Here is a 26,730-nt window from a genome sequence, read left to right on the forward strand (position 1 = left end):
GGACGTGTCTGTGCTGAGTCACCAGAAAAGCAAGCTAAGCCCGGAGCCGTTATTGCACGGGCAAGCAGAGTTGGTTTCCAGAGGAGCTGCATGCACTCGTTTCCCTCTCCCACTCAGTACTTTCTCTCCTCTTTCGAGCTGGCTCCTGGCTTTAACTGGAGCTTTTGACAGAGAAGGGAATGACTGCATCTCATTTTCATTGGGATGTGGCCGTCCAAATGTCTGCAAGGAATCTTACAGGGAGCACGGAGCCTGGGCAAACATCTGTGAGGCTGCAGCTTTTGACTGTTTGAAACAGGCCTTCTTTGGGCTCGGCACCTGCAGGCCACCGCACAGCGGTAGCCGGAAGGCTGCTGCCAGAGCTGCAACACAACAAAAGCGTGGCAGCCCAAGAATCCGCGCGCAGCTCTTCTGCACGTTGTCCAACGTTAAGGTGCCAAAGAAAGAGCAAGCAGGAAGAGAGGAGCTTTGTGTCAGGAGACAAGCCAACATCTCCCTGTCAGAAAGGGAGGTCAGGCTCCAAACTGAGTCAGAGCAAAGGTCAGCATGCACCTACGTGCTCAAGAAGCAACTGCGCACTGCAATACTCCTGGAAACTGATTTCCTTGGCTTCTTTTGTCCCCTAAATGTCATCAAAGCAGTTAGGGCTTTCAGAAGCAACAAAGATGCCAGCAGGAACAAGCACACTTGCTTTTAGTCAAAGCCTTGGGGAGGAAAAGTCACGTTTGCTTGGATTTCTTGGGGCCCTGCTGGATCGGTGCATTTTCGGAGTTACCCCGGGATGCCTTGAGCACTGGCTTATGGACGGTAAGGATTTTTTCTCCTGCTTTACGACTGAGGAGATCTTCCCAGGCTTTTCTTTTGCGTCAGCTGTACAGAAGATTTTGGTTGCTGGGCGTAACTATGCCAACAGACCCAGAGCGGCTGCTATTGTGACGTCAAGGGAGCCGGGCCGCATCACAGTGCTGTCGATGCAACGTTGTCCCGGTGCGCGCGAGGCCTCGTTGTCCAGAGCAGCTCTTTGGCTTGCTCGCTGCAGGAGGACCCTCGTGACTGAGGCGTTCTCAGCAGACGGCCTGCACCCCGAGAGGAGCCTTGGTTTTTCCCCCGGGTGGCATTCAGTGTGCAAACCCGCACAGCACTGCTAGAATGATCGGGCAAGTCTGTGCCGCGGTTTGCACGGTTTTTTCTGTGGCGTATTCCGGCTACTTCCTGACCCACCTGACTCGTAAGTAAAGGTTTATCCTGGGGGTAGCCATCACACGGCGTTTGCTTCACTTTGCTCTTTATGCTTGTTTGTAGTGATGAAGCTGACTTGGGAGCAAAAGTGCCATTAAGATGCCGCTCCTTTGCTAAAGCTCCTGCCAACAGCATCAGCTAAAAAGGGGGTGTCTGCACTCGCTGGCGGGTGCAGAGTATTTGCAACGTAACCTGCAGGGGCCGCGTTCCCTCCACGGGAGAGCGCGTGGCGTTGGACACTGTCATTTCCTCAGCTTGCTGCTTCAGCCGAGACAACCTGCAAATTGCAGGCTGGCAGGGAGTCTCACAAGTACTTCTAAAACTTGGCCAGGAGTGAGGGAAAGCACTTTTTTGCTCCAAATCCTGCCATTAGAGGCCTTGGCTCTCTGCTGTGACCCTTTGCGGTGCGCCAAGAGAGCGATTCCCTGGGCGATGAAGTGCAAGCTCCTAACCGGTTAGGCTTTGCTCCTGAACCCAGGAGCTGTTCCTGGGCTGCTTTAGAAGAGAACCGCCACAGCTATGGGGCCCTTTGTGGAAGCTTTCCCGGGGTATCATTTGCAGCAAGTTGATGGGAATTAGTGTATGCAATTTATTTTTAAAAAATAAAAAACAAATAAAACAACAGCAACAACAACAACAACAACAACAACAACAAACGAAAAGAAAGGTTGCAGGAAAGAGAAGAGGAAAAAGCTGCTTGAGCTGTTGGGCAGAACAGAAGCTCTGACTTAAAGGACACTTGGCATTTCTGTGATGGTGTTTCTATTTCTTCAGTGACAAAAGTAGAGAGAGCCTAGTATCGTGTCCTTGTTGTTCTCTTGCTTGCTGTGGGAAAAATCTTGTGTTGCTCCTGGAGGGATGCTGGGAAAGGAAAATGCTCTCTGTTGGGACTGACTTGTCCTGTGGGACTCCCCAGCCACAGGCACTTTTCTAATGGCATCTGGTTCCTTTTCCCTTGCTCGCTGCAGGTCACCTCACACGCGGATGGAGACACGCCCGTCCTTTGGTGAGTGGCAAAGGAACCTCTGACCTTGCTGGCATGTAAGAATTGTGCAGCAAGCTGTGAGCTTGGCCTGTTGCGGTAGAGTGTAGAGTGCCAGCCTGAGAGGCGGAAAGAAAGCCCAAGTCGGTGCTGGCATCAGCAGCAGCAAAGGGAGCACTGGCTCTTTCCTAATTTTCCATTGAAGAGCCTTTCAAGAGATGAAAGGCAAGTGTGGCAGGCCAAAGGTGTCTTGCTGATTCTAGCCAGGGTGGAAGATCAAATGCACAGCAAGACGGAGCACCACCTAATTTGCCCATCTTAAGAGGGTGAATTTCACGACTCAGAATCCCACTTTGATCAAAGTTTCTGATTTCCCCTTAGTCTGGGTGAAAAGAAACCAGCTTCCGGAGCTGACAAGAAAGCAGCTCCTGAAGGACTGGCTGCTCCCTGTCCCTCTCACTGCTGTCTGTCTGCAGGGCTCACCAGCAGGGTCAGCACCTCCTCTGGCTCCCTCTCTTGCTGAGGAAGAGGCTGAAGAGGAGCCAAATGACAAGAAGCCTCCATCTGTTGTCCATCCACAGCCTGAACGTGCAGAGCCAGTAAGTGGCACCTGTGCTTGGCACTGCCTTTGGTGCAGGGCCGAGCTTCAAGTTTCTGACGAGCCAGCCCTTGCCGCTCGTGCCTGAAGATGCTGGGGGCTGTGTGCCTGCCATGACGTAGTGCTGCTTCAGCCAGGCCAGGGACCCCTGGCAAATGGCTTCTGAACTTTCACATTTGAGCGCCATTTTGCCGGGACGCTGAGAGGGCCTGAGAAAGTCTCTTGGGATCAGATGAGAGGCAGCATTGTGCCTTTAAATTGTTGCCAGCGTAGAAGCGAGCCCCTTGGTGCACGGTGTCCCTGCAGGCTCCCCGTGGTCAGCGGCCAGAGACGGTCCAAAGACGCAGTTGACAGCCTTGCAGGATACTTAGGAGACACTGGCCCCTGGGAGGGACCAATTAGCTTCAGGCACAACGTAGACCAGACTGGCCTTCTGGTCAGACACGACCATGCCCACTCGAGGGTGACTTCATTGCCCAGGGGAGCACAGCAGGAGGAAAGCAACGGGGCTCTGGGGCCCTGCTCCCACCTCTTTCTGTATCTTTGCAACCTCGTCAATACCTTGTTGCAGTCGTCTTGCAGAAAATCGATAAAATGTAGCATGAGCCTGGCCATGTGCTGCTGTAGCACAGCAGCCTTCGGGGTTTGCCCGTTGCCTTTGAGAAGGGCACATGCAAAACCCCCCCAGCCAAAGAGGCCTGGCGGTGGCCGACAGCCTTCCTTTGGCCGTGTGCTCTGTGGGGTATCTGTGCCAACCACCTTTCTGACGGGCAATCCTTTCTTGTCCCAGCTCTCTCTTGACGCGCGCTCTGCCGTTCAACGTGCCGCTGCACCGGCGCGGTCTGCAGCAGCCAGCACTCCCCCACATGCCAGCACTTCGTCCAGCAGCCCAGCCCAGCAGCTGGAGATGAGAGAGGAGCAGAGCCTGAGGAGACTGAGTACGTCTGGTGTATTTCCGGTCTGCCAGAGCGGCGTGTTTTCTGTGCGTCTCTGTATTGGCTGCGCCAGAAGTTCCTCCTCGCTTTAGTGTCACAGAGGCATTTAGGCCTCCCTCCAAGAGCCGGTTGCTGTGCTTTGAGGCAGCAAGAGAGCGCTCGGCGTGTTCCCGCTGCCTCCGAGGGCAGCTGGCACTGGCTTGGCTTTGCCTGGGCTGCCCTCTGTGCCAAAGACAAAAGCAGAGATTGTTTCTGTTGAGCAGAAGGCTGGCACCTAGCGAGTGACTGGGCCCCAGGGAGCTCTCGGGCCCCAGCTATTCTCCGCTGCTGCCATTTCTACGACTGTTCTCACTCCTCCTCTCACTGGTGCACGTTGTTCTCCTAAGTGGCCCTGCCGGTGGCGGCAGGTGCCAGTGCAGAGGCTGCGGAGGCCCTTCCTTAGCTCTGAGGGCCCAGTTCCCAAAGGCCCATCGTTCTGGGTTATCACATGAGCTGCTGTGCTTGAAAGCCGTGAAGTCCTTCTTGGAAAGGCCAGCTGCTGAAAGGTGGAGAAGATGGCCCTCCCGCTCGCTGTTCTCAGCGGCTGGAAGCCAAGTGACTGCAAAGGGCACAGAGCTCCCGACAGTGGGGCTGCATCTTGGATCGTCTGGGGAGCGGCATCTCCCTTTCAAAGTGAGCACCTTGCACTGCTTTTGTCTTTCAGGGAGCATTGTGAGTCTGGGCGAGCCGAGGAGGAAATACTCGGCGTTTGAAGAACTCGGACGAGGGTAAGTCTGACGCCTGCTCCTTACGCAAAACCGTGGGCCCAGTCTCTGGCCGGTGTAGCGTCAAGCGTGACATCAGGCAAGCTGCGAACACGGTCAGACTCTGGCTTTACCTTCCTGCCACCTCTCAGGACTGCTCAGTCACAGCAGTCAGAAGGCATCATCAAAGACAACCTGGTGCTGGCAAGGTCTGCCTTGCTTGCAGCAAGGAGCAGGGCCTGGAAGATGTCCCGCCCCTGCCGCAGTATGCCGGCCTACCAGAGCACCTTGTCACCCGAGAGCTGGCAGATAACACTTCTCCAAGGCAGAGTTTTCCAAGTTCTTCTTCTCCAGTTTTTCCAAAGGGTCCCCCTTAGGCTGGGAACGGAACCGATCGGGCGTGTGCCTTGGAGATTTGTAGCAGCCCTTGGTGTTCACATTGGGCCTCCGTTTTCTCCCGGACACCCTGCATGGCAGAGGGCTGCTGGGCTGTTGTGCTAATGGCGGGGGAGGCGCCGCAGCTGGGCGTTTTCCAAATGCTCCAGGCAGCCTGGGGAGATCTCCTGCCTAGGCTGGCTTTCACCGCCAGGGACTAAAGGGCTTTCTTTTTCTGCTGCTGTTTTCTTTCTAGGGGTTTTGGAGCTGTTTATAAAGCCCTCGACGCCAGCACAGGACAACAGGTAAAGTGTCAATGCCCCCAGCAGATTTTGCAGCTCTGGAGCGCTTTCGCCGCGGCTGCGAGCCTTGGCTGGAGCTTTGGGTGGCCGCTCCATCTCTGCGGCAGAGGCTGCTCCTCTGAAGCACGGACTAGGCTCAGCAGCCTGCAGACGGCATTTGGGACGGGCTTTGGTCCTTCTCCTAAGCTCTGCCCTCTGGCACAGCTGGGCTGCGTCATTGCACAAGCACTCGCTGCGTGTTCCTGGGCATCTCGTGCGACGAGCGCCTTCTCAAGTCAACGGTCTCTCAATGTCCTTTTAGGTGGCCATCAAGAAAATGGCGCTTCAAGAGGAGATGTCCGAGGAGCTGGCTGTCAATGAAATCGTGGTCATGAGGGACAGTAGGAACCCCAATATTGTTACCTACTTAGACAGGTGGGGCTATTCTCATGTCAACGTTCCTTTAGGATACTGCAAGCCCAAAGTGGCAAACCCCTTTGGTTGCTGGCAGAAAATGGAGCTGTTTAGGATTTCTCTCCTCCAGTGCAGGGGAGGAGGTTGCACTTGGTCTGCAATAATCTCTTCTGGCATATGCAGCTTGGAGAGCACTTCCAAAAAGCTGGGTCAGCCCCTCGGGTGACTGGGCTGTGCCCAGGTCCTCTCTCTCCATGCCGGGCTTTTCTTCTTTCAGCTACCTGGTCGACGGGGAGCTCTGGCTGGCGATGGAGTTCATGGACGGCGGCACGTTGTATGATGTACTCGGGGCAGTGTACCTCGAGGAAGGACAGATAGGCGCTGTCTGTCGGGAGGTGAGGGATGCCACTTGTGCTTCCCCTGGCCTGCACAGGATGGCCCTTGTCAACTGGTGGTTAAGAACAGCAGAGATTTCTTGCTCACGGCCTTGCTTTGCTGTTGCTGTCACGACACGGAGAAGAAAGAGCACCTGAAGCCAACTGCCTGCCAGTGTCCCCGCACTTCCTAGGCTCCGTTCTCGCACTCTTACGTACTGCCGTTGTGCTCCGGCGCTCGTGCTCGCTGCCTCACTGGCTCGCTCGCTGTGTCGCACTTGTTTCCTCTTGCCAGCTTTGCCTGGAGCCTGTCTGTGTATCCTGCATTCCTTGCCGCTCCAAGCCTGCACGCTGGTGGCAGAATTTCAAGCTAAGGGCAAAGGAGATGCCCTCAGCTTCAAAGGACAGCAGTGCAGCCCAGATGGCGTGGGATTCTGGAACTGGTCTAACGTGCTGCTTCCTCCTCTGCTGCCACAAGGCTACCAAGAAAATCTTTGCCATGACGCCCCCCAGCCAAAGGGCACGTGCTACGTACCGAAGGGAGGAGGGGCTTTTGGAAGCTCAGATGTGCCTTTGCTTGGAAAGATGGAACACTCGTCTAAGAGTGTTGAAGCAGCAAGCTCTTCCTCTTGACAGCACTAGGATGCTGCGCCCTGGCTCACTAGTCCCTGAGAAAGCTGCCACTCTCGTCGAGCCCGTTCCTTTCTTGCAGGATGCAATCAGGTCCTGAACCTTCACCTTTCCCTTTCTCCTCTCTCGCTCAGTGCCTGCAAGGACTGCATTTCCTTCATTCCCGCCGAGTCATCCACAGAGACGTCAAAAGCTGCAACATTCTTGTGAGCATGGACGGATCTGTGAAATTGGGTGGGTATCCTTGGTGCGGCGCAGCGTTGCCGGGATGCGCTCTGGGGCTGCTCTGGGGTAACTGCCAGTTCTCCAGAAGGGCTGCTTGGCCAGCGCGTGAAACGTGAGGGCATTTTTGAAGTGGCCAGTGCCTTATCTCCCTGGCTGCAGCCCCGCGGAAGCAGAGCACTGCTGCTTTTCCGGCTAGATTCACCGTGGCCTTGTCAGGCTTTGAGCGGGCAATCCTTTGGCTGGGTTTGCCAGTTGTAGCTGGCTTTGACAGGGTTTGTTTTTCTCCGCAGCTGACTTTGGCCTCTGTGCTCAGCTCACCCCTGAGCGCGACAAGTGCAGCTCCAGCGTCGGCACTCCCAGCTGGATGGCGCCGGAAGTCGTGAGAGGAGAAGCCTACGGCCCCAAAGTGGACATCTGGTCACTGGGGATCGTGGGGCTGGAAATGGTGGAAGGGGAAGCTCCTTACCAGAGGGAACCCCGTCTCAGGGTAAGGTGCAGCTTAAAAGTGCGGCTCTGTGTGGAGAGAGCTGTTGTGGCTAGGAAAGGAGCAGGTAGAGTGTCCTCTTCCCTTTTTTGTAGGTTTTAGAACTGATAGAAAGGAACGGGGCCCCAAAACTGCAAAACCCCAGGCAGCACTCGGCTCTCCTGCGCGACTTTCTCCGCTGCTGCCTGCAGACAGATGAGGACAGGCGCTGGTCTGCCCCGGAAGTCCTGAAGGTAAGAAAAAGCAAAGCGGCAAAAAGCCCTGCGAGCTGTGGACGCCTGCGTGAAGGGCCAAAGAGGACTGGGGGCCACGTGGGCCTGGGCGAGACAGGTCCGGGACCGGAAGGCGGAGGGGCAGATGGTGCCCTCGGTCCTCTTTGTGCGTCTTCCTGGTAGCAGAGGAACCCTGCTTGAGCCTGTTGGACGCGATCTTGGGAAGTAATGGTTCTTTTTGGTTTTGTTTTTCCTTTGGGCAGCATCCTTTTGTGACCTCAGGCGATCCTGCCTCCAGCCTGGCTGCTCTGATCATCTCAGCCAAGCAAGTGCAGGAAGACTGGAGAGGAGACGCTTGCGCCTGAGGAGGCCTTGCTGCCCCGCCAGCTCAGAGGAGCGACGAGGGGATGTACCGTGTTTAGGAGAAGATTCGGCGGCCATCCCCTGAGTTTTAGAATGAGCTGTTCCGTAGTTAGGAAGTTTATAGTTTTGAGATTTTCTTAGCTTAGCTGGTTTCAGTTAGGACTCTAGACCCCAGAAAGCTTCATTAACGGAGCATTGTTTAGCTAAGAGTAGAGTATTGCTGATGTAGGGGAGCTGAGAATTATCCTTGAGGTAGAAATGGACGAATCGCCATACTGATGATTAAGCTATGAAAGAAAAAGCTGGGACTCAGCAGAACTGGACCAGGCATGAGCTGTCAGCCTGAACAGGTCACCAGGAGGACAGAATGATGAAGATGAAGACGAAGACGAAGATGAAGATGAAGATGAAGAAGTAGCTGGAAGACCCTTGTTTTCAGCCCTTGGTTTCAGCAGGACTGGCAATAAAAAACTGTAAAACCTCCAGAGCCCTGGAAGATTCCCTTCCTTGCCACGCTGTGCCTAAGCTGGGCAGCGCCTTCGAAGCCGTGCGCTCTGGACGGGCTGTCCCGTTGATGGCTTTGCGCTGCTTCCCAGCGGCCCAAGGCTCTCCCCCCTCGCAGAGGGGCCCTGCCCCGCCCCCCGCGCCCCGTGGCCTCTGCCGCCCCGCCCGCCCTGCGCAGATGTTGCCCCCCCCCCCACCCTCCCCCCGTGCCCTGGCATCCCCCAGCGCCAGCCGCCCCTCACGGCGCGGCAGGAGGAGGGAGCAGGCCCCGCTTGTTCCCCTTTCCTGGCGCTCACGGGGCATCGAAGAGCCAAGGAGGGCTGAAACGGCACGTCCCCCAAACGCTTCCCTCTCTGGTCCTTTTGGGGCACTTAACGCGCTCTGCTCAAGGGAGTCCGAGGGCCTACACTCGGCTTTCCCTGCTAAGGTGTCATTCTTCCTTCTGTAAGCTCCACAACTGGCTGGTTGATGTGAGCTGTCTAGGAGATGGGGAAAACGAGACGCTTTCAAATTGGGGGAATTATCCTGGTAAATTACTGCAGTTTTTCAGCAACAGAATTTCAAGGTGCAGCTGGGCCTTTCAGCCATTGCATCGATTTTCAAATGCCACCCGCAGCATGCGAAGTGTGAAGAGCCCAGTGTGAAGCTCCTCAAAGACACTGCAGCACTTGTCCACCAGCAGACAGGACGTGTCTGTGCTGAGTCACCAGAAAAGCAAGCTAAGCCCGGAGCCGTTATTGCACGGGCAAGCAGAGTTGGTTTCCAGAGGAGCTGCATGCACTCGTTTCCCTCTCCCACTCAGTACTTTCTCTCCTCTTTCGAGCTGGCTCCTGGCTTTAACTGGAGCTTTTGACAGAGAAGGGAATGACTGCATCTCATTTTCATTGGGATGTGGCCGTCCAAATGTCTGCAAGGAATCTTACAGGGAGCACGGAGCCTGGGCAAACATCTGTGAGGCTGCAGCTTTTGACTGTTTGAAACAGGCCTTCTTTGGGCTCGGCACCTGCAGGCCACCGCACAGCGGTAGCCGGAAGGCTGCTGCCAGAGCTGCAACACAACAAAAGCGTGGCAGCCCAAGAATCCGCGCGCAGCTCTTCTGCACGTTGTCCAACGTTAAGGTGCCAAAGAAAGAGCAAGCAGGAAGAGAGGAGCTTTGTGTCAGGAGACAAGCCAACATCTCCCTGTCAGAAAGGGAGGTCAGGCTCCAAACTGAGTCAGAGCAAAGGTCAGCATGCACCTACGTGCTCAAGAAGCAACTGCGCACTGCAATACTCCTGGAAACTGATTTCCTTGGCTTCTTTTGTCCCCTAAATGTCATCAAAGCAGTTAGGGCTTTCAGAAGCAACAAAGATGCCAGCAGGAACAAGCACACTTGCTTTTAGTCAAAGCCTTGGGGAGGAAAAGTCACGTTTGCTTGGATTTCTTGGGGCCCTGCTGGATCGGTGCATTTTCGGAGTTACCCCGGGATGCCTTGAGCACTGGCTTATGGACGGTAAGGATTTTTTCTCCTGCTTTACGACTGAGGAGATCTTCCCAGGCTTTTCTTTTGCGTCAGCTGTACAGAAGATTTTGGTTGCTGGGCGTAACTATGCCAACAGACCCAGAGCGGCTGCTATTGTGACGTCAAGGGAGCCGGGCCGCATCACAGTGCTGTCGATGCAACGTTGTCCCGGTGCGCGCGAGGCCTCGTTGTCCAGAGCAGCTCTTTGGCTTGCTCGCTGCAGGAGGACCCTCGTGACTGAGGCGTTCTCAGCAGACGGCCTGCACCCCGAGAGGAGCCTTGGTTTTTCCCCCGGGTGGCATTCAGTGTGCAAACCCGCACAGCACTGCTAGAATGTTCGGGCAAGTCTGTGCCGCGGTTTGCACGGTTTTTTCTGTGGCGTATTCCGGCTACTTCCTGACCCACCTGACTCGTAAGTAAAGGTTTATCCTGGGGGTAGCCATCACACGGCGTTTGCTTCACTTTGCTCTTTATGCTTGTTTGTAGTGATGAAGCTGACTTGGGAGCAAAAGTGCCATTAAGATGCCGCTCCTTTGCTAAAGCTCCTGCCAACAGCATCAGCTAAAAAGGGGGTGTCTGCACTCGCTGGCGGGTGCAGAGTATTTGCAACGTAACCTGCAGGGGCCGCGTTCCCTCCACGGGAGAGCGCGTGGCGTTGGACACTGTCATTTCCTCAGCTTGCTGCTTCAGCCGAGACAACCTGCAAATTGCAGGCTGGCAGGGAGTCTCACAAGTACTTCTAAAACTTGGCCAGGAGTGAGGGAAAGCACTTTTTTGCTCCAAATCCTGCCATTAGAGGCCTTGGCTCTCTGCTGTGACCCTTTACGGTGCGCCAAGAGAGCGATTCCCTGGGCGATGAAGTGCAAGCTCCTAACCGGTTAGGCTTTGCTCCTGAACCCAGGAGCTGTTCCTGGGCTGCTTTAGAAGAGAACCGCCACAGCTATGGGGCCCTTTGTGGAAGCTTTCCCGGGGTATCATTTGCAGCAAGTTGATGGGAATTAGTGTATGCAATTTATTTTTAAAAAATAAAAAACAAATAAAACAACAGCAACAACAACAACAACAACAACAACAACAAACGAAAAGAAAGGTTGCAGGAAAGAGAAGAGGAAAAAGCTGCTTGAGCTGTTGGGCAGAACAGAAGCTCTGACTTAAAGGACACTTGGCATTTCTGTGATGGTGTTTCTATTTCTTCAGTGACAAAAGTAGAGAGAGCCTAGTATCGTGTCCTTGTTGTTCTCTTGCTTGCTGTGGGAAAAATCTTGTGTTGCTCCTGGAGGGATGCTGGGAAAGGAAAATGCTCTCTGTTGGGACTGACTTGTCCTGTGGGACTCCCCAGCCACAGGCACTTTTCTAATGGCATCTGGTTCCTTTTCCCTTGCTCGCTGCAGGTCACCTCACACGCGGATGGAGACACGCCCGTCCTTTGGTGAGTGGCAAAGGAACCTCTGACCTTGCTGGCATGTAAGAATTGTGCAGCAAGCTGTGAGCTTGGCCTGTTGCGGTAGAGTGTAGAGTGCCAGCCTGAGAGGCGGAAAGAAAGCCCAAGTCGGTGCTGGCATCAGCAGCAGCAAAGGGAGCACTGGCTCTTTCCTAATTTTCCATTGAAGAGCCTTTCAAGAGATGAAAGGCAAGTGTGGCAGGCCAAAGGTGTCTTGCTGATTCTAGCCAGGGTGGAAGATCAAATGCACAGCAAGACGGAGCACCACCTAATTTGCCCATCTTAAGAGGGTGAATTTCACGACTCAGAATCCCACTTTGATCAAAGTTTCTGATTTCCCCTTAGTCTGGGTGAAAAGAAACCAGCTTCCGGAGCTGACAAGAAAGCAGCTCCTGAAGGACTGGCTGCTCCCTGTCCCTCTCACTGCTGTCTGTCTGCAGGGCTCACCAGCAGGGTCAGCACCTCCTCTGGCTCCCTCTCTTGCTGAGGAAGAGGCTGAAGAGGAGCCAAATGACAAGAAGCCTCCATCTGTTGTCCATCCACAGCCTCAACGTGCAGAGCCAGTAAGTGGCACCTGTGCTTGGCACTGCCTTTGGTGCAGGGCCGAGCTTCAAGTTTCTGACGAGCCAGCCCTTGCCGCTCGTGCCTGAAGATGCTGGGGGCTGTGTGCCTGCCATGACGTAGTGCTGCTTCAGCCAGGCCAGGGACCCCTAGCAAATGGCTTCTGAACTTTCACATTTGAGCGCCATTTTGCCGGGACGCTGAGAGGGCCTGAGAAAGTCTCTTGGGATCAGATGAGAGGCAGCATTGTGCCTTTAAATTGTTGCCAGCGTAGAAGCGAGCCCCTTGGTGCACGGTGTCCCTGCAGGCTCCCCGTGGTCAGCGGCCAGAGACGGTCCAAAGACGCAGTTGACAGCCTTGCAGGATACTTAGGAGACACTGGCCCCTGGGAGGGACCAATTAGCTTCAGGCACAACGTAGACCAGACTGGCCTTCTGGTCAGACACGACCATGCCCACTCGAGGGTGACTTCATTGCCCAGGGGAGCACAGCAGGAGGAAAGCAACGGGGCTCTGGGGCCCTGCTCCCACCTCTTTCTGTATCTTTGCAACCTCGTCAATACCTTGTTGCAGTCGTCTTGCAGAAAATCGATAAAATGTAGCATGAGCCTGGCCATGTGCTGCTGTAGCACAGCAGCCTTCGGGGTTTGCCCGTTGCCTTTGAGAAGGGCACATGCAAAACCCCCCCAGCCAAAGAGGCCTGGCGGTGGCCGACAGCCTTCCTTTGGCCGTGTGCTCTGTGGGGTATCTGTGCCAACCACCTTTCTGACGGGCAATCCTTTCTTGTCCCAGCTCTCTCTTGACGCGCGCTCTGCCGTTCAACGTGCCGCTGCACCGGCGCGGTCTGCAGCAGCCAGCACTCCCCCACATGCCAGCACTTCGTCCAGCAGCCCAGCCCAGCAGCTGGAGATGAGAGAGGAGCAGAGCCTGAGGAGACTGAGTACGTCTGGTGTATTTCCGGTCTGCCAGAGCGGCGTGTTTTCTGTGCGTCTCTGTATTGGCTGCGCCAGAAGTTCCTCCTCGCTTTAGTGTCACAGAGGCATTTAGGCCTCCCTCCAAGAGCCGGTTGCTGTGCTTTGAGGCAGCAAGAGAGCGCTCGGCGTGTTCCCGCTGCCTCCGAGGGCAGCTGGCACTGGCTTGGCTTTGCCTGGGCTGCCCTCTGTGCCAAAGACAAAAGCAGAGATTGTTTCTGTTGAGCAGAAGGCTGGCACCTAGCGAGTGACTGGGCCCCAGGGAGCTCTCGGGCCCCAGCTATTCTCCGCTGCTGCCATTTCTACGACTGTTCTCACTCCTCCTCTCACTGGTGCACGTTGTTCTCCTAAGTGGCCCTGCCGGTGGCGGCAGGTGCCAGTGCAGAGGCTGCGGAGGCCCTTCCTTAGCTCTGAGGGCCCAGTTCCCAAAGGCCCATCGTTCTGGGTTATCACATGAGCTGCTGTGCTTGAAAGCCGTGAAGTCCTTCTTGGAAAGGCCAGCTGCTGAAAGGTGGAGAAGATGGCCCTCCCGCTCGCTGTTCTCAGCGGCTGGAAGCCAAGTGACTGCAAAGGGCACAGAGCTCCCGACAGTGGGGCTGCATCTTGGATCGTCTGGGGAGCGGCATCTCCCTTTCAAAGTGAGCACCTTGCACTGCTTTTGTCTTTCAGGGAGCATTGTGAGTCTGGGCGAGCCGAGGAGGAAATACTCGGCGTTTGAAGAACTCGGACGAGGGTAAGTCTGACGCCTGCTCCTTACGCAAAACCGTGGGCCCAGTCTCTGGCCGGTGTAGCGTCAAGCGTGACATCAGGCAAGCTGCGAACACGGTCAGACTCTGGCTTTACCTTCCTGCCACCTCTCAGGACTGCTCAGTCACAGCAGTCAGAAGGCATCATCAAAGACAACCTGGTGCTGGCAAGGTCTGCCTTGCTTGCAGCAAGGAGCAGGGCCTGGAAGATGTCCCGCCCCTGCCGCAGTATGCCGGCCTACCAGAGCACCTTGTCACCCGAGAGCTGGCAGATAACACTTCTCCAAGGCAGAGTTTTCCAAGTTCTTCTTCTCCAGTTTTTCCAAAGGGTCCCCCTTAGGCTGGGAACGGAACCGATCGGGCGTGTGCCTTGGAGATTTGTAGCAGCCCTTGGTGTTCACATTGGGCCTCCGTTTTCTCCCGGACACCCTGCATGGCAGAGGGCTGCTGGGCTGTTGTGCTAATGGTGGGGGAGGCGCCGCAGCTGGGCGTTTTCCAAATGCTCCAGGCAGCCTGGGGAGATCTCCTGCCTAGGCTGGCTTTCACCGCCAGGGACTAAAGGGCTTTCTTTTTCTGCTGCTGTTTTCTTTCTAGGGGTTTTGGAGCTGTTTATAAAGCCCTCGACGCCAGCACAGGACAACAGGTAAAGTGTCAATGCCCCCAGCAGATTTTGCAGCTCTGGAGCGCTTTCGCCGCGGCTGCGAGCCTTGGCTGGAGCTTTGGGTGGCCGCTCCATCTCTGCGGCAGAGGCTGCTCCTCTGAAGCACGGACTAGGCTCAGCAGCCTGCAGACGGCATTTGGGACGGGCTTTGGTCCTTCTCCTAAGCTCTGCCCTCTGGCACAGCTGGGCTGCGTCATTGCACAAGCACTCGCTGCGTGTTCCTGGGCATCTCGTGCGACGAGCGCCTTCTCAAGTCAACGGTCTCTCAATGTCCTTTTAGGTGGCCATCAAGAAAATGGCGCTTCAAGAGGAGATGTCCGAGGAGCTGGCTGTCAATGAAATCGTGGTCATGAGGGACAGTAGGAACCCCAATATTGTTACCTACTTAGACAGGTGGGGCTATTCTCATGTCAACGTTCCTTTAGGATACTGCAAGCCCAAAGTGGCAAACCCCTTTGGTTGCTGGCAGAAAATGGAGCTGTTTAGGATTTCTCTCCTCCAGTGCAGGGGAGGAGGTTGCACTTGGTCTGCAATAATCTCTTCTGGCATATGCAGCTTGGAGAGCACTTCCAAAAAGCTGGGTCAGCCCCTCGGGTGACTGGGCTGTGCCCAGGTCCTCTCTCTCCATGCCGGGCTTTTCTTCTTTCAGCTACCTGGTCGACGGGGAGCTCTGGCTGGCGATGGAGTTCATGGACGGCGGCACGTTGTATGATGTACTCGGGGCAGTGTACCTCGAGGAAGGACAGATAGGCGCTGTCTGTCGGGAGGTGAGGGATGCCACTTGTGCTTCCCCTGGCCTGCACAGGATGGCCCTTGTCAACTGGTGGTTAAGAACAGCAGAGATTTCTTGCTCACGGCCTTGCTTTGCTGTTGCTGTCACGACACGGAGAAGAAAGAGCACCTGAAGCCAACTGCCTGCCAGTGTCCCCGCACTTCCTAGGCTCCGTTCTCGCACTCTTACGTACTGCCGTTGTGCTCCGGCGCTCGTGCTCGCTGCCTCACTGGCTCGCTCGCTGTGTCGCACTTGTTTCCTCTTGCCAGCTTTGCCTGGAGCCTGTCTGTGTATCCTGCATTCCTTGCCGCTCCAAGCCTGCACGCTGGTGGCAGAATTTCAAGCTAAGGGCAAAGGAGATGCCCTCAGCTTCAAAGGACAGCAGTGCAGCCCAGATGGCGTTGGATTCTGGAACTGGTCTAACGTGCTGCTTCCTCCTCTGCTGCCACAAGGCTACCAAGAAAATCTTTGCCATGACGCCCCCCAGCCAAAGGGCACGTGCTACGTACCGAAGGGAGGAGGGGCTTTTGGAAGCTCAGATGTGCCTTTGCTTGGAAAGATGGAACACTCGTCTAAGAGTGTTGAAGCAGCAAGCTCTTCCTCTTGACAGCACTAGGATGCTGCGCCCTGGCTCACTAGTCCCTGAGAAAGCTGCCACTCTCGTCGAGCCCGTTCCTTTCTTGCAGGATGCAATCAGGTCCTGAACCTTCACCTTTCCCTTTCTCCTCTCTCGCTCAGTGCCTGCAAGGACTGCATTTCCTTCATTCCCGCCGAGTCATCCACAGAGACGTCAAAAGCTGCAACATTCTTGTGAGCATGGACGGATCTGTGAAATTGGGTGGGTATCCTTGGTGCGGCGCAGCGTTGCCGGGATGCGCTCTGGGGCTGCTCTGGGGTAACTGCCAGTTCTCCAGAAGGGCTGCTTGGCCAGCGCGTGAAACGTGAGGGCATTTTTGAAGTGGCCGGTGCCTTATCTCCCTGGCTGCAGCCCCGCGGAAGCAGAGCACTGCTGCTTTTCCGGCTAGATTCACCGTGGCCTTGTCAGGCTTTGAGCGGGCAATCCTTTGGCTGGGTTTGCCAGTTGTAGCTGGCTTTGACAGGGTTTGTTTTTCTCCGCAGCTGACTTTGGCCTCTGTGCTCAGCTCACCCCTGAGCGTGACAAGTGCAGCTCCAGCGTCGGCACTCCCAGCTGGATGGCGCCGGAAGTCGTGAGAGGAGAAGCCTACGGCCCCAAAGTGGACATCTGGTCACTGGGGATCGTGGGGCTGGAAATGGTGGAAGGGGAAGCTCCTTACCAGAGGGAACCCCGTCTCAGGCTAAGGTGCAGCTTAAAAGTGCGGCTCTGTGTGGAGAGAGCTGTTGTGGCTAGGAAAGGAGCAGGTAGAGTGTCCTCTTCCCTTTTTTGTAGGTTTTAGAACTGATAGAAAGGAACGGGGCCCCAAAACTGCAAAACCCCAGGCAGCACTCGGCTCTCCTGCGCGACTTTCTCCGCTGCTGCCTGCAGACAGATGAGGACAGGCGCTGGTCTGCCCAGGAACTCCTGAAGGTAAGAAAAAGCAAAGCGGCAAAAAGCCCTGCGAGCTGTGGACGCCTGCGTGAAGGGCCAAAGAGGACTGGGGGCCACGTGGGCCTGGGCGAGACAGGTCCGGGACCGGAAGGCGGAGGGGCAGATGGTGCCCTCGGTCCTCTTTGTGCGTCTTCCTGGTAGCAGAGGAACCCTGCTTGAGCCTGTTGGACGCGATCTTGGGAAGTAATGGTTCTTTTTGGTTTTGTTTTTCCTTTGGGCAGCATCCTTTTGTGACCTCAGGCGATCCTGCCTCCAGCCTGGCTGCTCTGATCATCTCAGCCAAGCAAGTGCAGGAAGACTGGAGAGGAGACGCTTGCGCCTGAGGAGGCCTTGCTGCCCCGCCAGCTCAGAGGAGCGACGAGGGGATGTACCGTGTTTAGGAGAAGATTCGGCGGCCATCCCCTGAGTTTTAGAATGAGCTGTTCCGTAGTTAGGAAGTTTATAGTTTTGAGATTTTCTTAGCTTAGCTGGTTTCAGTTAGGACTCTAGACCCCAGAAAGCTTCATTAATGGAGCATTGTTTAGCTAAGAGTAGAGTATTGCTGATGTAGGGGAGCTGAGAATTATCCTTGAGGTAGAAATGGACGAATCGCCATACTGATGATTAAGCTATGAAAGAAAAAGCTGGGACTCAGCAGAACTGGACCAGGCATGAGCTGTCAGCCTGAACAGGTCACCAGGAGGACAGAATGATGAAGATGAAGACGAAGACGAAGATGAAGATGAAGATGAAGAAGTAGCTGGAAGACCCTTGGTTTCAGCCCTTGGTTTCAGCAGGACTGGCAATAAAAAACTGTAAAACCTCCAGAGCCCTGGAAGATTCCCTTCCTTGCCACGCTGTGCCTAAGCTGGACAGCGCCTTCGAAGCCGTGCGCTCTGGACGGGCTGTCCCGTTGATGGCTTTGCGCTGCTTCCCAGCGGCCCAAGGCTCTCCCCCCTCGCAGAGGGGCCCTGCCCCGCCCCCCGCGCCCCGTGGCCTCTGCCGCCCCGCCCGCCCTGCGCAGATGTTGCCCCCCCCCCCACCCGCCCCCCGTGCCCTGGCATCCCCCAGCGCCAGCCGCCCCTCACGGCGCGGCAGGAGGAGGGAGCAGGCCCCGCTTGTTCCCCTTTCCTGGCGCTCACGGGGCATCGAAGAGCCAAGGAGGGCTGAAACGGCACGTCCCCCAAACGCTTCCCTCTCTGGTCCTTTTGGGGCACTTAACGCGCTCTGCTCAAGGGAGTCCGAGGGCCTACACTCGGCTTTCCCTGCTAAGGTGTCATTCTTCCTTCTGTAAGCTCCACAACTGGCTGGTTGATGTGAGCTGTCTAGGAGATGGGGAAAACGAGACGCTTTCAAATTGGGGGAATTATCCTGGTAAATTACTGCAGTTTTTCAGCAACAGAATTTCAAGGTGCAGCTGGGCCTTTCAGCCATTGCATCGATTTTCAAATGCCACCCGCAGCATGCGAAGTGTGAAGAGCCCAGTGTGAAGCTCCTCAAAGACACTGCAGCACTTGTCCACCAGCAGACAGGACGTGTCTGTGCTGAGTCACCAGAAAAGCAAGCTAAGCCCGGAGCCGTTATTGCACGGGCAAGCAGAGTTGGTTTCCAGAGGAGCTGCATGCACTCGTTTCCCTCTCCCACTCAGTACTTTCTCTCCTCTTTCGAGCTGGCTCCTGGCTTTAACTGGAGCTTTTGACAGAGAAGGGAATGACTGCATCTCATTTTCATTGGGATGTGGCCGTCCAAATGTCTGCAAGGAATCTTACAGGGAGCACGGAGCCTGGGCAAACATCTGTGAGGCTGCAGCTTTTGACTGTTTGAAACAGGCCTTCTTTGGGCTCGGCACCTGCAGGCCACCGCACAGCGGTAGCCGGAAGGCTGCTGCCAGAGCTGCAACACAACAAAAGCGTGGCAGCCCAAGAATCCGCGCGCAGCTCTTCTGCACGTTGTCCAACGTTAAGGTGCCAAAGAAAGAGCAAGCAGGAAGAGAGGAGCTTTGTGTCAGGAGACAAGCCAACATCTCCCTGTCAGAAAGGGAGGTCAGGCTCCAAACTGAGTCAGAGCAAAGGTCAGCATGCACCTACGTGCTCAAGAAGCAACTGCGCACTGCAATACTCCTGGAAACTGATTTCCTTGGCTTCTTTTGTCCCCTAAATGTCATCAAAGCAGTTAGGGCTTTCAGAAGCAACAAAGATGCCAGCAGGAACAAGCACACTTGCTTTTAGTCAAAGCCTTGGGGAGGAAAAGTCACGTTTGCTTGGATTTCTTGGGGCCCTGCTGGATCGGTGCATTTTCGGAGTTACCCCGGGATGCCTTGAGCACTGGCTTATGGACGGTAAGGATTTTTTCTCCTGCTTTACGACTGAGGAGATCTTCCCAGGCTTTTCTTTTGCGTCAGCTGTACAGAAGATTTTGGTTGCTGGGCGTAACTATGCCAACAGACCCAGAGCGGCTGCTATTGTGACGTCAAGGGAGCCGGGCCGCATCACAGTGCTGTCGATGCAACGTTGTCCCGGTGCGCGCGAGGCCTCGTTGTCCAGAGCAGCTCTTTGGCTTGCTCGCTGCAGGAGGACCCTCGTGACTGAGGCGTTCTCAGCAGACGGCCTGCACCCCGAGAGGAGCCTTGGTTTTTCCCCCGGGTGGCATTCAGTGTGCAAACCCGCACAGCACTGCTAGAATGATCGGGCAAGTCTGTGCCGCGGTTTGCACGGTTTTTTCTGTGGCGTATTCCGGCTACTTCCTGACCCACCTGACTCGTAAGTAAAGGTTTATCCTGGGGGTAGCCATCACACGGCGTTTGCTTCACTTTGCTCTTTATGCTTGTTTGTAGTGATGAAGCTGACTTGGGAGCAAAAGTGCCATTAAGATGCCGCTCCTTTGCTAAAGCTCCTGCCAACAGCATCAGCTAAAAAGGGGGTGTCTGCACTCGCTGGCGGGTGCAGAGTATTTGCAACGTAACCTGCAGGGGCCGCGTTCCCTCCACGGGAGAGCGCGTGGCGTTGGACACTGTCATTTCCTCAGCTTGCTGCTTCAGCCGAGACAACCTGCAAATTGCAGGCTGGCAGGGAGTCTCACAAGTACTTCTAAAACTTGGCCAGGAGTGAGGGAAAGCACTTTTTTGCTCCAAATCCTGCCATTAGAGGCCTTGGCTCTCTGCTGTGACCCTTTACGGTGCGCCAAGAGAGCGATTCCCTGGGCGATGAAGTGCAAGCTCCTAACCGGTTAGGCTTTGCTCCTGAACCCAGGAGCTGTTCCTGGGCTGCTTTAGAAGAGAACCGCCACAGCTATGGGGCCCTTTGTGGAAGCTTTCCCGGGGTATCATTTGCAGCAAGTTGATGGGAATTAGTGTATGCAATTTATTTTTAAAAAATAAAAAACAAATAAAACAACAGCAACAACAACAACAACAACAACAACAACAAACGAAAAGAAAGGTTGCAGGAAAGAGAAGAGGAAAAAGCTGCTTGAGCTGTTGGGCAGAACAGAAGCTCTGACTTAAAGGACACTTGGCATTTCTGTGATGGTGTTTCTATTTCTTCAGTGACAAAAGTAGAGAGAGCCTAGTATCGTGTCCTTGTTGTTCTCTTGCTTGCTGTGGGAAAAATCTTGTGTTGCTCCTGGAGGGATGCTGGGAAAGGAAAATGCTCTCTGTTGGGACTGACTTGTCCTGTGGGACTCCCCAGCCACAGGCACTTTTCTAATGGCATCTGGTTCCTTTTCCCTTGCTCGCTGCAGGTCACCTCACACGCGGATGGAGACACGCCCGTCCTTTGGTGAGTGGCAAAGGAACCTCTGACCTTGCTGGCATGTAAGAATTGTGCAGCAAGCTGTGAGCTTGGCCTGTTGCGGTAGAGTGTAGAGTGCCAGCCTGAGAGGCGGAAAGAAAGCCCAAGTCGGTGCTGGCATCAGCAGCAGCAAAGGGAGCACTGGCTCTTTCCTAATTTTCCATTGAAGAGCCTTTCAAGAGATGAAAGGCAAGTGTGGCAGGCCAAAGGTGTCTTGCTGATTCTAGCCAGGGTGGAAGATCAAATGCACAGCAAGACGGAGCACCACCTAATTTGCCCATCTTAAGAGGGTGAATTTCACGACTCAGAATCCCACTTTGATCAAAGTTTCTGATTTCCCCTTAGTCTGGGTGAAAAGAAACCAGCTTCCGGAGCTGACAAGAAAGCAGCTCCTGAAGGACTGGCTGCTCCCTGTCCCTCTCACTGCTGTCTGTCTGCAGGGCTCACCAGCAGGGTCAGCACCTCCTCTGGCTCCCTCTCTTGCTGAGGAAGAGGCTGAAGAGGAGCCAAATGACAAGAAGCCTCCATCTGTTGTCCATCCACAGCCTCAACGTGCAGAGCCAGTAAGTGGCACCTGTGCTTGGCACTGCCTTTGGTGCAGGGCCGAGCTTCAAGTTTCTGACGAGCCAGCCCTTGCCGCTCGTGCCTGAAGATGCTGGGGGCTGTGTGCCTGCCATGACGTAGTGCTGCTTCAGCCAGGCCAGGGACCCCTAGCAAATGGCTTCTGAACTTTCACATTTGAGCGCCATTTTGCCGGGACGCTGAGAGGGCCTGAGAAAGTCTCTTGGGATCAGATGAGAGGCAGCATTGTGCCTTTAAATTGTTGCCAGCGTAGAAGCGAGCCCCTTGGTGCACGGTGTCCCTGCAGGCTCCCCGTGGTCAGCGGCCAGAGACGGTCCAAAGACGCAGTTGACAGCCTTGCAGGATACTTAGGAGACACTGGCCCCTGGGAGGGACCAATTAGCTTCAGGCACAACGTAGACCAGACTGGCCTTCTGGTCAGACACGACCATGCCCACTCGAGGGTGACTTCATTGCCCAGGGGAGCACAGCAGGAGGAAAGCAACGGGGCTCTGGGGCCCTGCTCCCACCTCTTTCTGTATCTTTGCAACCTCGTCAATACCTTGTTGCAGTCGTCTTGCAGAAAATCGATAAAATGTAGCATGAGCCTGGCCATGTGCTGCTGTAGCACAGCAGCCTTCGGGGTTTGCCCGTTGCCTTTGAGAAGGGCACATGCAAAACCCCCCCAGCCAAAGAGGCCTGGCGGTGGCCGACAGCCTTCCTTTGGCCGTGTGCTCTGTGGGGTATCTGTGCCAACCACCTTTCTGACGGGCAATCCTTTCTTGTCCCAGCTCTCTCTTGACGCGCGCTCTGCCGTTCAACGTGCCGCTGCACCGGCGCGGTCTGCAGCAGCCAGCACTCCCCCACATGCCAGCACTTCGTCCAGCAGCCCAGCCCAGCAGCTGGAGATGAGAGAGGAGCAGAGCCTGAGGAGACTGAGTACGTCTGGTGTATTTCCGGTCTGCCAGAGCGGCGTGTTTTCTGTGCGTCTCTGTATTGGCTGCGCCAGAAGTTCCTCCTCGCTTTAGTGTCACAGAGGCATTTAGGCCTCCCTCCAAGAGCCGGTTGCTGTGCTTTGAGGCAGCAAGAGAGCGCTCGGCGTGTTCCCGCTGCCTCCGAGGGCAGCTGGCACTGGCTTGGCTTTGCCTGGGCTGCCCTCTGTGCCAAAGACAAAAGCAGAGATTGTTTCTGTTGAGCAGAAGGCTGGCACCTAGCGAGTGACTGGGCCCCAGGGAGCTCTCGGGCCCCAGCTATTCTCCGCTGCTGCCATTTCTACGACTGTTCTCACTCCTCCTCTCACTGGTGCACGTTGTTCTCCTAAGTGGCCCTGCCGGTGGCGGCAGGTGCCAGTGCAGAGGCTGCGGAGGCCCTTCCTTAGCTCTGAGGGCCCAGTTCCCAAAGGCCCATCGTTCTGGGTTATCACATGAGCTGCTGTGCTTGAAAGCCGTGAAGTCCTTCTTGGAAAGGCCAGCTGCTGAAAGGTGGAGAAGATGGCCCTCCCGCTCGCTGTTCTCAGCGGCTGGAAGCCAAGTGACTGCAAAGGGCACAGAGCTCCCGACAGTGGGGCTGCATCTTGGATCGTCTGGGGAGCGGCATCTCCCTTTCAAAGTGAGCACCTTGCACTGCTTTTGTCTTTCAGGGAGCATTGTGAGTCTGGGCGAGCCGAGGAGGAAATACTCGGCGTTTGAAGAACTCGGACGAGGGTAAGTCTGACGCCTGCTCCTTACGCAAAACCGTGGGCCCAGTCTCTGGCCGGTGTAGCGTCAAGCGTGACATCAGGCAAGCTGCGAACACGGTCAGACTCTGGCTTTACCTTCCTGCCACCTCTCAGGACTGCTCAGTCACAGCAGTCAGAAGGCATCATCAAAGACAACCTGGTGCTGGCAAGGTCTGCCTTGCTTGCAGCAAGGAGCAGGGCCTGGAAGATGTCCCGCCCCTGCCGCAGTATGCCGGCCTACCAGAGCACCTTGTCACCCGAGAGCTGGCAGATAACACTTCTCCAAGGCAGAGTTTTCCAAGTTCTTCTTCTCCAGTTTTTCCAAAGGGTCCCCCTTAGGCTGGGAACGGAACCGATCGGGCGTGTGCCTTGGAGATTTGTAGCAGCCCTTGGTGTTCACATTGGGCCTCCGTTTTCTCCCGGACACCCTGCATGGCAGAGGGCTGCTGGGCTGTTGTGCTAATGGTGGGGGAGGCGCCGCAGCTGGGCGTTTTCCAAATGCTCCAGGCAGCCTGGGGAGATCTCCTGCCTAGGCTGGCTTTCACCGCCAGGGACTAAAGGGCTTTCTTTTTCTGCTGCTGTTTTCTTTCTAGGGGTTTTGGAGCTGTTTATAAAGCCCTCGACGCCAGCACAGGACAACAGGTAAAGTGTCAATGCCCCCAGCAGATTTTGCAGCTCTGGAGCGCTTTCGCCGCGGCTGCGAGCCTTGGCTGGAGCTTTGGGTGGCCGCTCCATCTCTGCGGCAGAGGCTGCTCCTCTGAAGCACGGACTAGGCTCAGCAGCCTGCAGACGGCATTTGGGACGGGCTTTGGTCCTTCTCCTAAGCTCTGCCCTCTGGCACAGCTGGGCTGCGTCATTGCACAAGCACTCGCTGCGTGTTCCTGGGCATCTCGTGCGACGAGCGCCTTCTCAAGTCAACGGTCTCTCAATGTCCTTTTAGGTGGCCATCAAGAAAATGGCGCTTCAAGAGGAGATGTCCGAGGAGCTGGCTGTCAATGAAATCGTGGTCATGAGGGACAGTAGGAACCCCAATATTGTTACCTACTTAGACAGGTGGGGCTATTCTCATGTCAACGTTCCTTTAGGATACTGCAAGCCCAAAGTGGCAAACCCCTTTGGTTGCTGGCAGAAAATGGAGCTGTTTAGGATTTCTCTCCTCCAGTGCAGGGGAGGAGGTTGCACTTGGTCTGCAATAATCTCTTCTGGCATATGCAGCTTGGAGAGCACTTCCAAAAAGCTGGGTCAGCCCCTCGGGTGACTGGGCTGTGCCCAGGTCCTCTCTCTCCATGCCGGGCTTTTCTTCTTTCAGCTACCTGGTCGACGGGGAGCTCTGGCTGGCGATGGAGTTCATGGACGGCGGCACGTTGTATGATGTACTCGGGGCAGTGTACCTCGAGGAAGGACAGATAGGCGCTGTCTGTCGGGAGGTGAGGGATGCCACTTGTGCTTCCCCTGGCCTGCACAGGATGGCCCTTGTCAACTGGTGGTTAAGAACAGCAGAGATTTCTTGCTCACGGCCTTGCTTTGCTGTTGCTGTCACGACACGGAGAAGAAAGAGCACCTGAAGCCAACTGCCTGCCAGTGTCCCCGCACTTCCTAGGCTCCGTTCTCGCACTCTTACGTACTGCCGTTGTGCTCCGGCGCTCGTGCTCGCTGCCTCACTGGCTCGCTCGCTGTGTCGCACTTGTTTCCTCTTGCCAGCTTTGCCTGGAGCCTGTCTGTGTATCCTGCATTCCTTGCCGCTCCAAGCCTGCACGCTGGTGGCAGAATTTCAAGCTAAGGGCAAAGGAGATGCCCTCAGCTTCAAAGGACAGCAGTGCAGCCCAGATGGCGTTGGATTCTGGAACTGGTCTAACGTGCTGCTTCCTCCTCTGCTGCCACAAGGCTACCAAGAAAATCTTTGCCATGACGCCCCCCAGCCAAAGGGCACGTGCTACGTACCGAAGGGAGGAGGGGCTTTTGGAAGCTCAGATGTGCCTTTGCTTGGAAAGATGGAACACTCGTCTAAGAGTGTTGAAGCAGCAAGCTCTTCCTCTTGACAGCACTAGGATGCTGCGCCCTGGCTCACTAGTCCCTGAGAAAGCTGCCACTCTCGTCGAGCCCGTTCCTTTCTTGCAGGATGCAATCAGGTCCTGAACCTTCACCTTTCCCTTTCTCCTCTCTCGCTCAGTGCCTGCAAGGACTGCATTTCCTTCATTCCCGCCGAGTCATCCACAGAGACGTCAAAAGCTGCAACATTCTTGTGAGCATGGACGGATCTGTGAAATTGGGTGGGTATCCTTGGTGCGGCGCAGCGTTGCCGGGATGCGCTCTGGGGCTGCTCTGGGGTAACTGCCAGTTCTCCAGAAGGGCTGCTTGGCCAGCGCGTGAAACGTGAGGGCATTTTTGAAGTGGCCGGTGCCTTATCTCCCTGGCTGCAGCCCCGCGGAAGCAGAGCACTGCTGCTTTTCCGGCTAGATTCACCGTGGCCTTGTCAGGCTTTGAGCGGGCAATCCTTTGGCTGGGTTTGCCAGTTGTAGCTGGCTTTGACAGGGTTTGTTTTTCTCCGCAGCTGACTTTGGCCTCTGTGCTCAGCTCACCCCTGAGCGTGACAAGTGCAGCTCCAGCGTCGGCACTCCCAGCTGGATGGCGCCGGAAGTCGTGAGAGGAGAAGCCTACGGCCCCAAAGTGGACATCTGGTCACTGGGGATCGTGGGGCTGGAAATGGTGGAAGGGGAAGCTCCTTACCAGAGGGAACCCCGTCTCAGGCTAAGGTGCAGCTTAAAAGTGCGGCTCTGTGTGGAGAGAGCTGTTGTGGCTAGGAAAGGAGCAGGTAGAGTGTCCTCTTCCCTTTTTTGTAGGTTTTAGAACTGATAGAAAGGAACGGGGCCCCAAAACTGCAAAACCCCAGGCAGCACTCGGCTCTCCTGCGCGACTTTCTCCGCTGCTGCCTGCAGACAGATGAGGACAGGCGCTGGTCTGCCCAGGAACTCCTGAAGGTAAGAAAAAGCAAAGCGGCAAAAAGCCCTGCGAGCTGTGGACGCCTGCGTGAAGGGCCAAAGAGGACTGGGGGCCACGTGGGCCTGGGCGAGACAGGTCCGGGACCGGAAGGCGGAGGGGCAGATGGTGCCCTCGGTCCTCTTTGTGCGTCTTCCTGGTAGCAGAGGAACCCTGCTTGAGCCTGTTGGACGCGATCTTGGGAAGTAATGGTTCTTTTTGGTTTTGTTTTTCCTTTGGGCAGCATCCTTTTGTGACCTCAGGCGATCCTGCCTCCAGCCTGGCTGCTCTGATCATCTCAGCCAAGCAAGTGCAGGAAGACTGGAGAGGAGACGCTTGCGCCTGAGGAGGCCTTGCTGCCCCGCCAGCTCAGAGGAGCGACGAGGGGATGTACCGTGTTTAGGAGAAGATTCGGCGGCCATCCCCTGAGTTTTAGAATGAGCTGTTCCGTAGTTAGGAAGTTTATAGTTTTGAGATTTTCTTAGCTTAGCTGGTTTCAGTTAGGACTCTAGACCCCAGAAAGCTTCATTAATGGAGCATTGTTTAGCTAAGAGTAGAGTATTGCTGATGTAGGGGAGCTGAGAATTATCCTTGAGGTAGAAATGGACGAATCGCCATACTGATGATTAAGCTATGAAAGAAAAAGCTGGGACTCAGCAGAACTGGACCAGGCATGAGCTGTCAGCCTGAACAGGTCACCAGGAGGACAGAATGATGAAGATGAAGACGAAGACGAAGATGAAGATGAAGATGAAGAAGTAGCTGGAAGACCCTTGGTTTCAGCCCTTGGTTTCAGCAGGACTGGCAATAAAAAACTGTAAAACCTCCAGAGCCCTGGAAGATTCCCTTCCTTGCCACGCTGTGCCTAAGCTGGACAGCGCCTTCGAAGCCGTGCGCTCTGGACGGGCTGTCCCGTTGATGGCTTTGCGCTGCTTCCCAGCGGCCCAAGGCTCTCCCCCCTCGCAGAGGGGCCCTGCCCCGCCCCCCGCGCCCCGTGGCCTCTGCCGCCCCGCCCGCCCTGCGCAGATGTTGCCCCCCCCCCCCACCCGCCCCCCGTGCCCTGGCATCCCCCAGCGCCAGCCGCCCCTCACGGCGCGGCAGGAGGAGGGAGCAGGCCCCGCTTGTTCCCCT

General features: G+C 55.7%; 3 protein-coding genes and 4 long non-coding RNA genes across 7 annotated transcripts; all 7 read left to right on the forward strand.

The window, feature by feature from the left end:
• Positions 1–999: 999 nt before the first annotated feature.
• Positions 1,000–8,683, forward strand: LOC125318759 (serine/threonine-protein kinase PAK 3-like). Its single transcript, XM_048289690.1, has 12 exons — positions 1,000–1,228; positions 2,208–2,245; positions 2,698–2,820; positions 3,610–3,757; positions 4,458–4,521; positions 5,129–5,177; positions 5,476–5,588; positions 5,845–5,962; positions 6,706–6,805; positions 7,087–7,283; positions 7,376–7,513; positions 8,585–8,683. The coding sequence occupies exons 1-12, from the start codon at positions 1,150–1,152 to the stop codon at positions 8,681–8,683; spliced, it is 1,266 nt and encodes a 421-aa protein (XP_048145647.1). The 5' UTR covers positions 1,000–1,149.
• A 1,516-nt stretch (positions 8,684–10,199) lies between these two features.
• On the forward strand, positions 10,200–11,836 carry LOC125318686. Its single transcript, XR_007200487.1, has 3 exons — positions 10,200–10,272; positions 11,252–11,289; positions 11,742–11,836. It is a non-coding gene; the product is annotated as an uncharacterized LOC125318686 (long non-coding RNA).
• A 613-nt stretch (positions 11,837–12,449) lies between these two features.
• Positions 12,450–16,395, forward strand: LOC125318760 (serine/threonine-protein kinase PAK 3-like). Its single transcript, XM_048289691.1, has 8 exons — positions 12,450–12,801; positions 13,502–13,565; positions 14,173–14,221; positions 14,520–14,632; positions 14,889–15,006; positions 15,750–15,849; positions 16,131–16,270; positions 16,381–16,395. The coding sequence occupies exons 1-8, from the start codon at positions 12,465–12,467 to the stop codon at positions 16,393–16,395; spliced, it is 936 nt and encodes a 311-aa protein (XP_048145648.1). The 5' UTR covers positions 12,450–12,464.
• A 19-nt stretch (positions 16,396–16,414) lies between these two features.
• Positions 16,415–17,382, forward strand: LOC125318687. Its single transcript, XR_007200488.1, has 2 exons — positions 16,415–16,557; positions 16,800–17,382. It is a non-coding gene; the product is annotated as an uncharacterized LOC125318687 (long non-coding RNA).
• Positions 17,383–19,087: 1,705 nt separating this feature from the next.
• On the forward strand, positions 19,088–20,880 carry LOC125318688. Its single transcript, XR_007200489.1, has 3 exons — positions 19,088–19,316; positions 20,296–20,333; positions 20,786–20,880. It is a non-coding gene; the product is annotated as an uncharacterized LOC125318688 (long non-coding RNA).
• Positions 20,881–21,497: 617 nt separating this feature from the next.
• Positions 21,498–25,439, forward strand: LOC125318761 (serine/threonine-protein kinase PAK 3-like). The gene is made up of 8 exons (XM_048289692.1): positions 21,498–21,845; positions 22,546–22,609; positions 23,217–23,265; positions 23,564–23,676; positions 23,933–24,050; positions 24,794–24,893; positions 25,175–25,314; positions 25,425–25,439. The coding sequence occupies exons 1-8, from the start codon at positions 21,509–21,511 to the stop codon at positions 25,437–25,439; spliced, it is 936 nt and encodes a 311-aa protein (XP_048145649.1). The 5' UTR covers positions 21,498–21,508.
• A 19-nt stretch (positions 25,440–25,458) lies between these two features.
• On the forward strand, positions 25,459–26,426 carry LOC125318689. The gene is made up of 2 exons (XR_007200490.1): positions 25,459–25,601; positions 25,844–26,426. It is a non-coding gene; the product is annotated as an uncharacterized LOC125318689 (long non-coding RNA).
• Positions 26,427–26,730: the final 304 nt, after the last annotated feature.

The sequence above is a fragment of the Corvus hawaiiensis genome, chromosome 31, assembly GCF_020740725.1.
Source record: "Corvus hawaiiensis isolate bCorHaw1 chromosome 31, bCorHaw1.pri.cur, whole genome shotgun sequence".
Taxonomy (NCBI): Eukaryota; Metazoa; Chordata; class Aves; order Passeriformes; family Corvidae; genus Corvus; species Corvus hawaiiensis.

What these genes read in the sequence shown, in the direction of transcription:
- LOC125318759 (XM_048289690.1), top strand. Translation starts at nt 1,150, where the DNA reads ATGATCGGGCAAGTCTGTGCCGCGGTTTGCACGGTTTTTTCTGTGGCG. An exon ending in AGCCTGAACGTGCAGAGCCA is followed by an intron (nt 2,821 to 3,609) that starts GTAAGTGGCACC and finishes TTCTTGTCCCAG; the next exon opens with CTCTCTCTTGACGCGCGCTC. An exon ending in GGACGGATCTGTGAAATTGG is followed by an intron (nt 6,806 to 7,086) that starts GTGGGTATCCTT and finishes TTTTCTCCGCAG; the next exon opens with CTGACTTTGGCCTCTGTGCT.
- LOC125318760 (XM_048289691.1), top strand. Translation starts at nt 12,465, where the DNA reads ATGAGCCTGGCCATGTGCTGCTGTAGCACAGCAGCCTTCGGGGTTTGC. An exon ending in GCAGAGCCTGAGGAGACTGA is followed by an intron (nt 12,802 to 13,501) that starts GTACGTCTGGTG and finishes TTTGTCTTTCAG; the next exon opens with GGAGCATTGTGAGTCTGGGC. An exon ending in TTTGAAGAACTCGGACGAGG is followed by an intron (nt 13,566 to 14,172) that starts GTAAGTCTGACG and finishes TTTTCTTTCTAG; the next exon opens with GGGTTTTGGAGCTGTTTATA.
- LOC125318761 (XM_048289692.1), top strand. Translation starts at nt 21,509, where the DNA reads ATGAGCCTGGCCATGTGCTGCTGTAGCACAGCAGCCTTCGGGGTTTGC. An exon ending in GCAGAGCCTGAGGAGACTGA is followed by an intron (nt 21,846 to 22,545) that starts GTACGTCTGGTG and finishes TTTGTCTTTCAG; the next exon opens with GGAGCATTGTGAGTCTGGGC. An exon ending in GGACGGATCTGTGAAATTGG is followed by an intron (nt 24,894 to 25,174) that starts GTGGGTATCCTT and finishes TTTTCTCCGCAG; the next exon opens with CTGACTTTGGCCTCTGTGCT.